The sequence below is a fragment of the Streptopelia decaocto genome (genome assembly GCF_964273445.1).
Source record: "Streptopelia decaocto genome assembly, chromosome: 22".
Classification (NCBI taxonomy): Eukaryota; Metazoa; Chordata; class Aves; order Columbiformes; family Columbidae; genus Streptopelia; species Streptopelia decaocto.
The window spans coordinates 5,009,012-5,021,225 of record NC_138677.1 but is presented as its reverse complement, the minus strand read 5'-3'; the positions used below and the strand labels follow the sequence as shown (position 1 = coordinate 5,021,225).

The 12,214-nt window shown below is 44.7% G+C and overlaps 1 protein-coding gene across 5 annotated transcripts in view; it reads left to right on the top strand.

Annotated features, from left to right (window-relative positions):
- Positions 1-247: 247 nt before the first annotated feature.
- IKZF3 (IKAROS family zinc finger 3) overlaps positions 248-12,214 on the top strand; it is a gene marked incomplete at its 5' end in the record, with an annotated part of 29,407 nt that continues 17,440 nt past the window's right edge. For 4 of the 5 annotated variants that reach the window (XM_082070780.1, XM_082070779.1, XM_082070778.1 and 1 more), the window contains 3 exons: positions 248-353; positions 3,718-3,771; positions 4,541-4,651. In XM_082070780.1, the coding sequence (XP_081926906.1) occupies positions 248-353; positions 3,718-3,771; positions 4,541-4,651 (271 nt within the window). Of the gene's footprint in view, positions 354-1,993; positions 2,088-3,717; positions 3,772-4,540; positions 4,652-12,214 lie in introns of those variants that run through there. The other variant, XM_082070777.1, reaches the window with a different exon arrangement.

Here is a 12,214-nt window from a genome sequence, read left to right as displayed (position 1 = left end):
TTATCTCTTATCTCCCACGAGGCAGAGAGCGACGTGTTCTCTAAAGCGCGGGGTTTCGTGTTTTGCTTCGGTGCATTGTGCAAGCTCAGGGCTGCAGGTGCTCCCGCGCTGTCTTGCTGAGCTCTGCCCGTCACCTCCGTGTTCCTGGTGCCACTTGTCCCCGCGGCAGGCGGGTCCCCGGGAGCGGGTCGGCTCCGTTGGCCGCCGCCCGGCGCCGCTCTCCGCCCGCCCAGCGCCGCCGGGCCGGATGTCGCGGTGCCCGCGGGAGGGAGCGGAGCCCGGGGAGGTCCCGCCGCCAGTCCCCGAGCCCGGCCGGGCAGGTGGAGCCGGGACCCGCGGCCGGAGCATGGAAGGTGAGAAACGACTCCGCTCTCTCCCGGGGATGGGGTTTGGGGGGGGTTTCTCCCCACCGACCCCGCTCCCCCCGCCACCTCCTGTTTTCTTCAGCGCTTTCTGCCAGCAGATCGCAGGCTCTGGAGGAGACATCTGATCGCGGGTTGCGATTAAACAGGAAACGAACGGGGCTTTTTCCCCCCTCTCTGTTTAATTTCGGAAGCATCCCAACATCTGTGATAAAGTGGGGGTTTCGAGCCGGCTTTATCTACCGTTCGTGTTCTAGGTTTTAACGAATTAACGGGTGTGTTGGTTTCTTTTCGTTTGTAAAACGTGCGTGGAACTTTCATAGCCGGCAAAAGAACATGTTGCAAGTTAGTCCTGGGTTACAGCTTAATTTGCTTTTGAAGAGAAGCAAAATTACCGGTGTTTTTAACAAGCCTGGCAAAGCAGCATTGCAAAGCATCCTTTGATTTATTATTTCAGAGGCAGATATTCTTATTTTAACTCATTGTTTTCAGGGCTTGAGTGTAGATTCCTCATTGTCTCAAATGACTTGAAGTTTTTGGTTAAGTTAGATGCAGTTGTCTATTTAAAAATGTATTTTCCTTTGCTAAAGGCTTTTCAGAGGTTTGTATTTAAGTATTTACTCTCTTAGAGTCTGACTTAATTGAGACTATCACTGCTTGAGAGATGTAACTGATGTTCTGAAGGAATGAGGCTGGTGGCAGTTGGGTGCTTGAATTGGAGCCTTATTTTCTTGATCAAGTTGGGACTGCTGTGTATCTTGTGTGGGAGAAGAAAGCTCTTGAGTTATGTCAGAAATTTTAGCCTACAATAGAAAATAACTATGTTTCTGCCACTACAACTGAGATTATTTGAGAAGTCTCTTTTTTTGTGTGTGTGAGTTCCTATTTCTTGTACGCTTACAGTTAACATGCAAATAATCCTTCAGGTTTTGGTTTGGTTGGGAAATGGGCACTGGCATGAGTAGGTGGTGGAGACCTGGGTCTAGGAAGCCAAAGTCTGTGATCTCTTGGGTTGTCTCTTTGTGACGGGTCTGTTTTTGCAAAGATGACAAGAACTGGCTCCATGCTGTCATTTCCACTTGCTGTTCTGGGCTGAACATGTTGAATTTCTAGAGGTTCTGCTGTCTGCAGGAGGTCATGTGCTACAATATGAGAAAAGGATTATCCTTGGTTACACATTGCTGATTAGGATTTCTTCTCAAAATGACGTCTGCACTTAAAATGTCCATGTTTCTTCAAAAAATACATGGTGCTTAGGAGCACCAAAGTATTAGAGACCCTATTATTAAAAGTGAAAAGAGTATTTTTTTGATCCAGGTACCTTCTTCAGAAAGCCATTGAAACTGAAAATGCTGAAGAAGGTCATTCGGGGTGGAAATTGAATAGGTTTTCTCTTTTTAATAGTGCAATGTGCATTGAAGGTGAAAAATATGCTGGGGTGAAAAGGGTTGAGCGCTGTGCATTGCAAGAGCACTGGGGTAAAGCTGTGGGAGTCTACCTGTAGGGCAGGGGCCAGGATTGGCGTGTGCTTCATTTTCGCTTGCTTGTGCCTCTTAAGGCAGCGCAAAGACAAGGAAACGAGCTGTGTTTGCTCCATATGCGGTGATAGGAGGACTGAGAGCACACAGGATTTGAAAAGATGGCCCCTTTGCAATGCTGTTGGGTTGGAAACTGCAGCTGGCAGTAAAAAGGCAATGTTCTGGTTTTCACTTTGGAGGAAAAAAGGTAAGATTATAATAATTCAAGATGTACCTCCTATTCTGTCGCTTACAGCTGTCTTGATGACAGAAGGGTATTACTGTTATCATTTATTTGAAAACCATCAGTTTTAGGGGGGGTAAAATACAGCCAGGCTGTTTTGTTGCTTCTAGTCACTGGTCAAATACCTGGATAAAGTATTAATACAGTCATGTATTAAAATGCCAGAACACTTTTTCAGCAAGCTATTTGAATATTTTTGCCCTACTTTGGTTATTGACGTAGAACACAGGATGGCTAAGGATGGGTTTCAAAAACACATGAATTTTACTTCTGCTTTGCGTCAGCTGCAACACACACAAGACAAGCGTCTCCTTTCCATGCGCCCTAGTCCCTGGATCTCTTGGAAGCTTGGGAAGACTAACGTGTTCCGTAAGTGATTGCCCACACTGTGCTTTTCTGAACGCTGGGTAGAAATAGGGTCTTATTTTTATGGAATCAGGGATGGAAGCTTCCTAGGCCTTCCCCTTCCAGCACATGTACAGTGAAGGATCTGGCTTAAACTACCTGAGACCTGAGATTAAATGTGAAGAGACCACTAAGGCTTGAGATGTCGTCTTCTTCTTCTGAGTTTGCCCTTATTTTGTTGGAGGCATTAGCCCAATTTTTGGATGGCCTCACCTGATGCTGGGCTTCTGTGCTGTAGAGTTAACAGAGTTTTATATTTTGACATTGCGGCGACCACAGAAATGTTCCATACGCAGCCGTGGCAGGGAGAGGTGACAGTGGGGTAAATGTCACCAGCGGTTAACACCTACCGGCCGCTGCCTGTGTGTTTCTGTTATGTAACTGCCAGGAATGAATTTTGACAAGTCCTGGAGCTATTAGTTATGTTCCAAGATGTGAAAAAAAAAAAAAGGGGGTGGGGGGGGAATAGCAAGAGGAAAGGAAGGAGGAAGGAAGCAGGTGGCTGTGACACGGTGAAGAAAACTAATCCTCATGTCAATGAAATCTCAAGACAGCAAAACGTTGAGTGAAGTCGTGTCTGGACAGGTTGGATCTGTGACTCCAGTTAAACTCACCAGCTTCAACGTGGGCACTGGAGTGGGAAACGGAAATACCTGCGGCTCACGTTGGCTCCAGCGCTTTTGGAAACCAGGCCACAAACCTAGTCCTCAAACTTCTTAAGAATTCCTGGTGCGATCCTTATCTGAATCTCTAAATGGGAACTAGGCTTGCGTTTCCACTAAAACCAACTAGAGGTTGTGGAGATAACAGGGTTTTTCTGTTTTTATTGAAAAAGGAACGTGAAAATATCTGTACTCTGTGCTTCATGGAAATTTGCGTCATATAGAGCTACTACCACTACGCTATGCTCACGGGGTGCAAAATGGGATTTTTAAATTGAAAGTGTAAGTTGCTCTCTTCTATAATTTTTGAAGTTGGAAAATATTTACTTTTGTGGGCGCGTGCCAGTGTTTAAGATATAAAGAAGTTGTCCAATGAATTGCAACAATTACTTGGTATTTATTGATTTGAGAATTTTGCGCTTTCAATTTTGCTTTCAGTCAAAACCTCAGGAATTTATGACATTATAATAACTGCCATGAATGGTTCTAATACTGAGCAACTCAGACTGCTCTTCTGTCTTTTGCAGATTCACAGGGAGGTATGGACCTAAGTCATCCTCAGGAACAGCCCATGGCTGCAGGTACAGTGCTGTTCAAGTCACGTTCTTTCACCCTCCCCTGAGAATTTTAAATTTAAATTGAGAAAAATATATGAATTGCAGCATGTTTAGATCCCCAGGAGACCAACTAGTGCAGTCACAAATATGAAGAGGGGCATGAAAGGCAAAAAGTAAATTCTAGAATTTGAATAAAACTGGGAATTTCATCCAAATTTTACTTTAAAAATTGGCTTTATGTCAGAGGAGAGAAGCTTGGATTTCTGGGCCATCCCGCTGCCGCAGTGACCAGCAGAAAAGCTTCTGATAATGCTGGTGTTTAAAAAGACACATGTAAAATAAGCAGAGAAGTGCAACTGGGTTCAAAGAGGTTTCCGATTAAACGTGCTTGAGCAGCTTCCTGGCCGGGGGCCAGAATGATTAATCTTTTGCCCAAATGAACAAAGTAGAGCTGTGATTCCTCTTCAGGCTCTGAAGAACTTGCAGCAGCAGTTAGCAGAATACATATGATGTACAGAGTAACACATCCTGGAATTTATTCCTGTTTTGTTCTTGTTTAGAACAATCTCCAGAATGGTTAAATCTGAGCAAAACTTAAGATTTAATTAAAGGTGTGTGCTCTGTGTTTTATATGTTTCTATATGACTTTGGGAAGCAAATTCATTCATCCAAAATGCAATTAATGTGTCCACAAGAAGAACACTGTGAGCAGTATTGGGGGTTTGCAGATACTTTGAGGTGATCGCCTGGAAATATTCTTGGAGCATAAATAGTAAATTCTTGTTCTTTTCAGAAGGACAAGAGGATTTGACAGACTGTAACCTGAACAAATCCCAGGAAATGGAAAGTATGGATAATGGAGAAGATGTGAAGGAACACAATCTGCCCAGTGAAGAGGCAACAGGTAAAGGGGGGGTAGAATTCTGAAAAAAATGAGTTGTTTTGTCATTTTTTTTCATCTGATTGTGCTGTGCGAGTGATCAGAACATTTATTCTGCATCATGGCTTTGGCTTTCCTGCATGTCTGTAAAAGGAAGAATGATATAATTACTTTAGAGCATTTCAACATACTCTAAAGGAAGAGTAAACCCTTTTCCATCAGGGAACCTCACATGCATTTTATAAGGGTCACTTTTACAGGATCTATGAAATATGGATAGCCCCAGCTCCCTCAGCCTTTCCTCACACGGGAGATGCTCCACTCCCTTCAGCATCTTGGTGGCTGCGCTGGACTCTCTCCAGCAGTTCCCTGTCCTGCTGGAACTGAGGGGCCACAGCTGGACACAAGATTCCAGGTGTGGTCTCCCCAGGGCAGAGCAGAGGGGCAGGAGAACCTCTCTGACCTACTGACCACCCCCTTCTAACCCACCCCAGGTACCATTGGCTTCCTGGCCACAAGGGCCAGTGCTGGCTCACGGTCATCCTGCTGTCCACCAGGACCCCTATGCCAACTATATAACGGTAGCGGGTACGTTAGTCACTGAAGCAACCCTTGCAGGTCAATAACTATCTGTCTTCTAGAAAAGTGAAACCACATTCTAACAGTGCTGCCATGGTGGGAGTATTATCATGTGGGGATCACTAACCGTGGTAAAAATGAATATGTAGTATTCTCCAGAATCGCACAATAGAAATAACCTTAGTATTGGTGATGGTTCTTGGGAAATGGATTATGTTAAAAATGTTGATAGCGGTTTTCTTGGTGGACCCTTTTTGTGAGCAAGCAATTCTGCTTCAGTGTCTTCACAATTTGTCGCTGGCAATTGCCTCCATCACAGAAAACTCTTCTTTTTCTTATCCTGAAGCCCTGTGTGATCCGTGCCCGCAGGGTTTGTTCCATCAGCTGTGGGCCACCAGCAGAACAAGAGGCCACTGACTCAGAGTGAGATCAAACATTTGATAGCCGCCTTTCCACTGCCTTCGTTTGGCTAGAACATGGTTTTCTTCAGTACAATTAGGTCTAGTTTTTCCATGTTTTGTCAAGCATTCATAGTAAGTCATCATCTTCTGGTTTCTTGGACTATGTTTTTTGTGAATCTTGAATTATTAATGAACGACATTCTAAATACAGAGTGGGGACTTCTGAGGCTTGGAGCAGAAGTTGGAGCCTGATCAGATCTAGATATCGTCTGGTGGAGCCTTGTATGTCAGATCTGCAGAAAGCCTGTGATCTTTTCAAGAGGCAGAACCCTCCTAGAGGCACCAAATAAACTAGTGTATAGGGCTGAAACGTCATCACAGCCAGTGCTCTTTTGGTATAAGAAAATCCGCTTTTTCAGCAAAAAATTCCATATTTGTGCTCCTCCGAGGCTGATGTGTTGTTTGTTCTGTTTTATAGCTGCCGAAGGTGAGGTGCCATTCAATGAAAACAATTCAACCTGTCCTGTTATACACCCCTTTTAAAAGGGCTTCAACAACCACGATTGCCAAGTACAGGGCAAACAGTCGGCAGAAGGCTAGAGTAATATGTTCATTAAAAGCTCAGTGACAAACAAGGGGGAGAAAAAGAAAAAAACCTGAGGTTTTTTTTGCCTCAAGGGAATGGAAGCTGCATGCTGTGGTGCACATGGTGTACGCTTGCCTGCAACCATAAAAATACTCTGTTCCCATGGTGCTTCCTGTATCTAGTCTGAAAAGAGACAAGCAATGAGACAGAAAGGAGAGGAAGCACTAATTTCCCTTGATTTCCCCTGTTTCTTTACGTCTCCCCAACACTGTTACTTTTGGTGGCCAAAGTTGAGACATCCTCAATTTAAAAACTACATTAAAAATCCGCGTTCTTTCCTAGGGGAGTCACAGTCAAGCACAACTATTTAATTATGTCTTAATTCCCTTATCTGTTGAGGCAGACAACTTTTTTGGTGTTACGAGTGTCAGCTAGCTTTTATGGTTGTGAAATAAAAAGAAATAGAAGCCACATTTGTGGTTTATGGATGCTAATTGCTGCTGCGTTTAGGTGTGCAGAAGGGGGCGGTTAAAAGGCTGGAGCGAGACGGGAGAGGATGACAAAACCCTCGCTTGGGCGCGTACTGAGGTTCCAGTGGTGCCGCTCGCACATGCACTTATCTGCTCGCAAAGGAAGTGCCGTTTTTTATCAGAATATTACATCTCCCAAGCCCAGATCGAGCCCTACCGCTGATGGGACTCAGGGGTTATCTCGCAACATCAGCAGCGCTGCACAAGTTCACTTGACGGGGGATTTCTGTAAGAGCTCAAACCAGGCGAGGAGCCGGGGCCGCTGAACCGCACAGGGCTCTCCACTTTGGCAGCTCGGCGTGGACTGAAAGTCGCGGTGTTGTCAACAAAAAGAGCCTCTTGACTTGGTTTTAGCGGCAGGAATGCTGCCGAGCACGTTCGGTGACATCAACACAGGGAGTTGTCACCACGGCCTGTCTGATTGACACCAGGTTGGATTGTCCTGCACAATGGGTAGCCCAGGGCTGATACAGAAACTCAGATATTCCAGTCGCCTTGAGATAATCAGGAAAGTGAGCTGGTTTAGTCTACTTAACCCATTATGCTCAGCAGAAAATAGGATTTGCTTTTGAGATATTGGTGTAAAGTATCAGACAAAGTCTGGAAGGGGAATGGATGCACAGCGTTAGTCAATTGGTGATGGACTCCTTTCCACAACTTCTCAAACCGCCTTTTTCTTCGCTTGTTCTACAATATGCATCTCAGATTCACATAAAATAATTCCTTGAAATTGAAGGTGAGATACGAACTTATTCCTTTGACATCAAAGTCAAGGGTAGATGAGTTGTGGTGTGTTCCCTCTCCACCTCCCCCCCAGCAGGAAATAGGTGAAGATGAAGAAAACGGCCCTAGGAACTCAAATCACGTGTCGTTGTAGAAAGTAATCCATTTTTAGAAATATGGGTTGGTGGAAAGGAAATCAGTTAATTAGGATGACTCACATTTTGCCCCCCAACTAGGCTGTTCATTTGGCCCAAAACGTGTGAGTTTAAGGGGCAGTTTTGCTGCTGGGAAGGTATCGGAAAGCAGCAATAGATCCACACGAGCCCAAACTTTGCTAAAACGCAGCAAATGTTTCCATGAGCATTGGAAATGCTGAAGCTTGTTTCCAGTGGGGTTGTGTCTTGTTGCCGGCTGATTTTAACTGCATTCTGCAAAATTTGCATCATGTACGAGATGCTGTATTACTTCTGGTACCTCTGCCAGACAGGGCTGAATCAGGTGTACGGCTCCGAATGGCCAAAACTCAAATATTTCATTATAAACCCCTCAATTTGGAGACAATGTGCTTGTCATCTAAAATTCAAGTCTTGGAATTGAAATTATTTACTACTGGAATTATCTTTTCTAGTGAAATCAAATCAACACACTTAGTTTTGTCAGTATTACGGTATTCAAGGTTTTTGAGCAACATCTTAACCAAGCTCTTGTCATCTGTGATGAATATAAATGGAATTTCAATACCTATAAACCCATTTCCCTGCTCTTCATGTTATTATATTTTCTCTTCATGTTATATTTTTCTGGTATGAAGCACAGGAGTATATCGCATTGTAAGAAAGATTTTTGGGAGATGAATTTTAAAAGGCCAAATGAAACTACAATTTTAACTTCTCAGGATAGAAGTTCATCAGAAAAAGCAGCTGACCAGGGACGATCATGCCTGAGCGGCTGTATTAGTAATAGGTCCCTTGGTACAACTAATGAAGGCGATTATCTGATTTTAACATGTGGCCTTTCTCAGTCTGACTGTTGGGTCCAGATGTTCTCTGATTAACTGTCTAATTGAAGTCTGATTTAACGGTTGTGATTGTATCTGGCTTTCTGGACTTCAGGAATTGTAATTTTAGAAATGTTTTTTATGAGTGACTTTATCTTAACTGTAACAGAAGGGAAGAACTCATGCAGTTTCATCTTTTTTTTAAGAGGGAGAATTTAAAGATATTAAGATTTGACTCCAGCCTTGGTAGCACTTGGTTTTTGGATAACGTTTTTCCTTTATTGCTGTCTCTGTCAGTATAACTTTAACATATTTTGGAAACGTTTTAAAATGTGTGCGGTGTGAGCAGGTGCAAGATCTACTCTACATGGTTGCAAAGCTTAAGGAGGAGATTGAGATGCCGAGGACCATCAGGGAGTGTGAAAAGGAAATCGACTTGTGGAGTAACTCCCTGGCGTGCCACTCAGAGAGGCTCCAGGGGGATACCCCCAAAAGGTGATGAACCCCTTGCCCTGTCGGGCAGAGGGAGAAGACCATGAGCCGGCACTGGGCCCTTGTGGCCAGGAAGCCAATGGTACCTGGGGTGGGTTAGAAGGGGGTGGTCAGTAGGTCAGAGAGGTTCTCCTGCCCCTCTGCTCTGCCCTGGGGAGACCACACCTGGAATCTTGTGTCCAGTTGTGGCCCCTCAGTTCCAGCAGGACAGGGAACTGCTGCAGAGAGTCCAGCGCAGGGCAACAAAGATGCTGGAGGGAGTGGAGCATCTCCCGTGTGAGGAAAGGCTGAGGGAGCTGGGGCTCTGGAGCTGGACAAGAGGAGACTGAGGGGGGACTCATTCATGGGGATCAATATGGAAAGGGGGAGTGTCAGGAGGATGGAGCCAGGCTCTTCTGGGTGAGAACCAGTGACAGGACAAGAGGCAATGGGTCCAAACTGGAACACAGGAGGTTCCACTTAAATATGAGAAGAAACTTGTTCCCGGTGAGGGTGGCAGAGCCTGGCCCAGGCTGCCCAGGGGGGTTGTGGAGTCTCCTTCTGTGCAGACATTCCAACCCGCCTGGACACCTTCCTGTGTCACCTCATCTGGGTGTTCCTGCTCCATGGGGGGATTGCACTGGATGAGCTTTCCAGGTCCCTTCCAACCCCTGACATTCTGGGATTCTGTGAAAGTCCTAAAAAAACCCACTAGATAATTATTAGGCAGAAATTGGTAATAGACAGGAAATATCAGGTATGAAATTATAGTTTTATCCAGGAATATACAGCTTTATGAGAAAAATGCTTGTATTTGAATAAGATGCTCTAAGAACCAGTTACATAATTCAAGTTTCATGGCTCACATGAGCTTGGAGATGATGTGTGTTGTTTGGTGGTTGTTGTAATTAATTGTACAACTAGATAAATTATACTGTGGTTTAATGATAGAAAGACACTGGTATTAATGAAGTAGAAAATATACATCCGAGTGCTTGGAAAATGATGCCTTTTTTTTTCTTTCTGATTCTCAGTGCTGCATTTCAATTTGATTTGTTTCTATTTTTGTTTCAAGTCACAATAAAAACAAGGAAGCTCATTAGCGTAGAGCACGCACTCCACAAAGGGGAATTGTGAAAGTTTCGCCCCTATTTTTAGAAGTGAAATTTCCACCAGGTGCAAACTGCACCGGTTCATTTAGGAATTACCACTCAAGTGTGTTTTATATGGCATCGAAACAAAATAGATGCTTGTTTTTTGTATGAGAATGGATTCTGAGCAACAGTATTAATAAAATTCTGGGAGGCACAAGGATGAGATAAAACCAAAGCAAATCTGTCCAAGTAATGATTTTCGGCAGCGGCTGCTGCTTCCTTTGTTGGCAAACAGGGATCTCACGAAAGCGTCGCTGCTGTTGGGAAAAAGGAGATTATCACTGGGGTCAGGGGAGGAAACAAAGCCACATTGGGCCAAAAATCCTTGAACTCCTTTCCCTTCCCCAGAACAGATATCGGCGGACACGGAGAAAAATTGTCTCATCTCTGACTGTGTTACCTCTTTTTAATATTTTCCACCACATTTTATAATTTTGATGGATGTATTGCAAATCCCTCTTTATTAATGAAGGAATACAGGTGTTTTTTAAATGTGTGACGTATCTTGCCCTGCAGTGTGTTAATTCTCAGGATTCTGACTTTAATTTGGAAACTCTGCTGACTTCTTCTGTTTCACCACGTCCGTCTGTTCTGTTTCAAGCTGGTTCAGGTAAAGGAATCTTGTGTTCTGGGAGCAGACAGACCCCAGTATGTGCACACTAGGTTTTGGTTTTCTGCTGCTGTTCCTGGGGACACTTTGTGGAGATAACGGTGATGAATCATCCGTTAATACCTGCAGTGTAGGGGAAAGGGACCTGGGGGTCCTGGGGACAGCAGGGTGACCATGAGCCAGCACTGGGCCCTTGTGGCCAGGAAGCCAATGGGACCTGGGGTGGGTTAGAAGGGGGTGGTCAGTAGGTCAGAGAGGTTCTCCTGCCCCTCTACTCTGCCCTGGGGAGACCACACCTGGAATCTTGTGTCCAGTTGTGGCCCCTCAGTTCCAGCAGGACAGGGAACTGCTGGAGAGAGTCCAGCGCAGCCACCAAGATGCTGCAGGGAGTGGAGCATCTCCCGTGTGAGGAAAGGCTGAGGGAGCTGGGGCTCTGGAGCTGGACAAGAGGAGACTGAGGGGGGACTCATTCCTGGGGATCAATATGGAAAGGGGGAGTGTCAGGAGGATGGAGCCAGGCTCTTCTGGTGACAACCAGTGACAGGACAAGGGGCAATGGGTTCAAACTGGAACACAGGAGGTTCCACTTAAACTTGAGAAGAAACTTGTTCCCGGTGAGGGTGGCAGAGCCTGGCCCAGGCTGCCCAGGGGGGTTGTGGAGTCTCCTTCTCTGCAGACATTCCAACCCGCCTGGACACCTTCCTGTGTAACCTCATCTGGGTGTTCCTGCTCCATGGGGGGATTGCACTGGATGAGCTTTCCAGGTCCCTTCCAACCCCTGACACTCTGTGATTCTGCCAAATCCAGGTAGTCACAACGCACACCTATAGACTCTTGTTCTTTGGCATCTGAATCCTATTAACAGCTGTCAAAACCTGGTAAACTATTTATATGCTCTCACAATTTGTTTAATTGGATAGTTAGGAAATGGCATACAAGAAAAGCTTTTCTTTTTTCTTTTCCTTTTTTTTTTTTCCTTTAGTCTGGCTGAACATCTGTAGCATTAGGGGCTCATTATCTCTGAATTGGCATAGCAAATCAGCAGCGTCATTAAAATGCCACATTAAGATGATTAAGTTTCTTTGTTATCCAGTTGACTTTTTGCATGTGCTGAGGATTTCACGATTATGACCCCGCTCCTTGTAAAACACTTGAGCAACATCACCCTTTCATGCCGTTGTCTTTAATAGCGTCTGGGTTTTATTCCTCGTGCTTTTCATAACACTACTGGTAAACTTTGCTTAACAACAGTGCAAAACTTACGTTCTTTTCTCTATATTGGATGCAAAGGTCTTGGATTAAATGTAGTAATTGGTGGGGTTTTCCTTCTGAGACTTCCTACTAGAGAGAATCACTAAGGTAACGCTCTAGCTTGTCCTAATTCTTTGCTGCTGTTGACTCTTTAAATTCATGCATTTTATAGAACATACACAAGCACCGTTCATGTGGTGACTCAGTCTGAAGTTGCTACCGCAGCTTTATTTTGGATTTTCTCCAGAACCCATTGTTTTTACAGTGTTTCAGGTGAAACAAAAA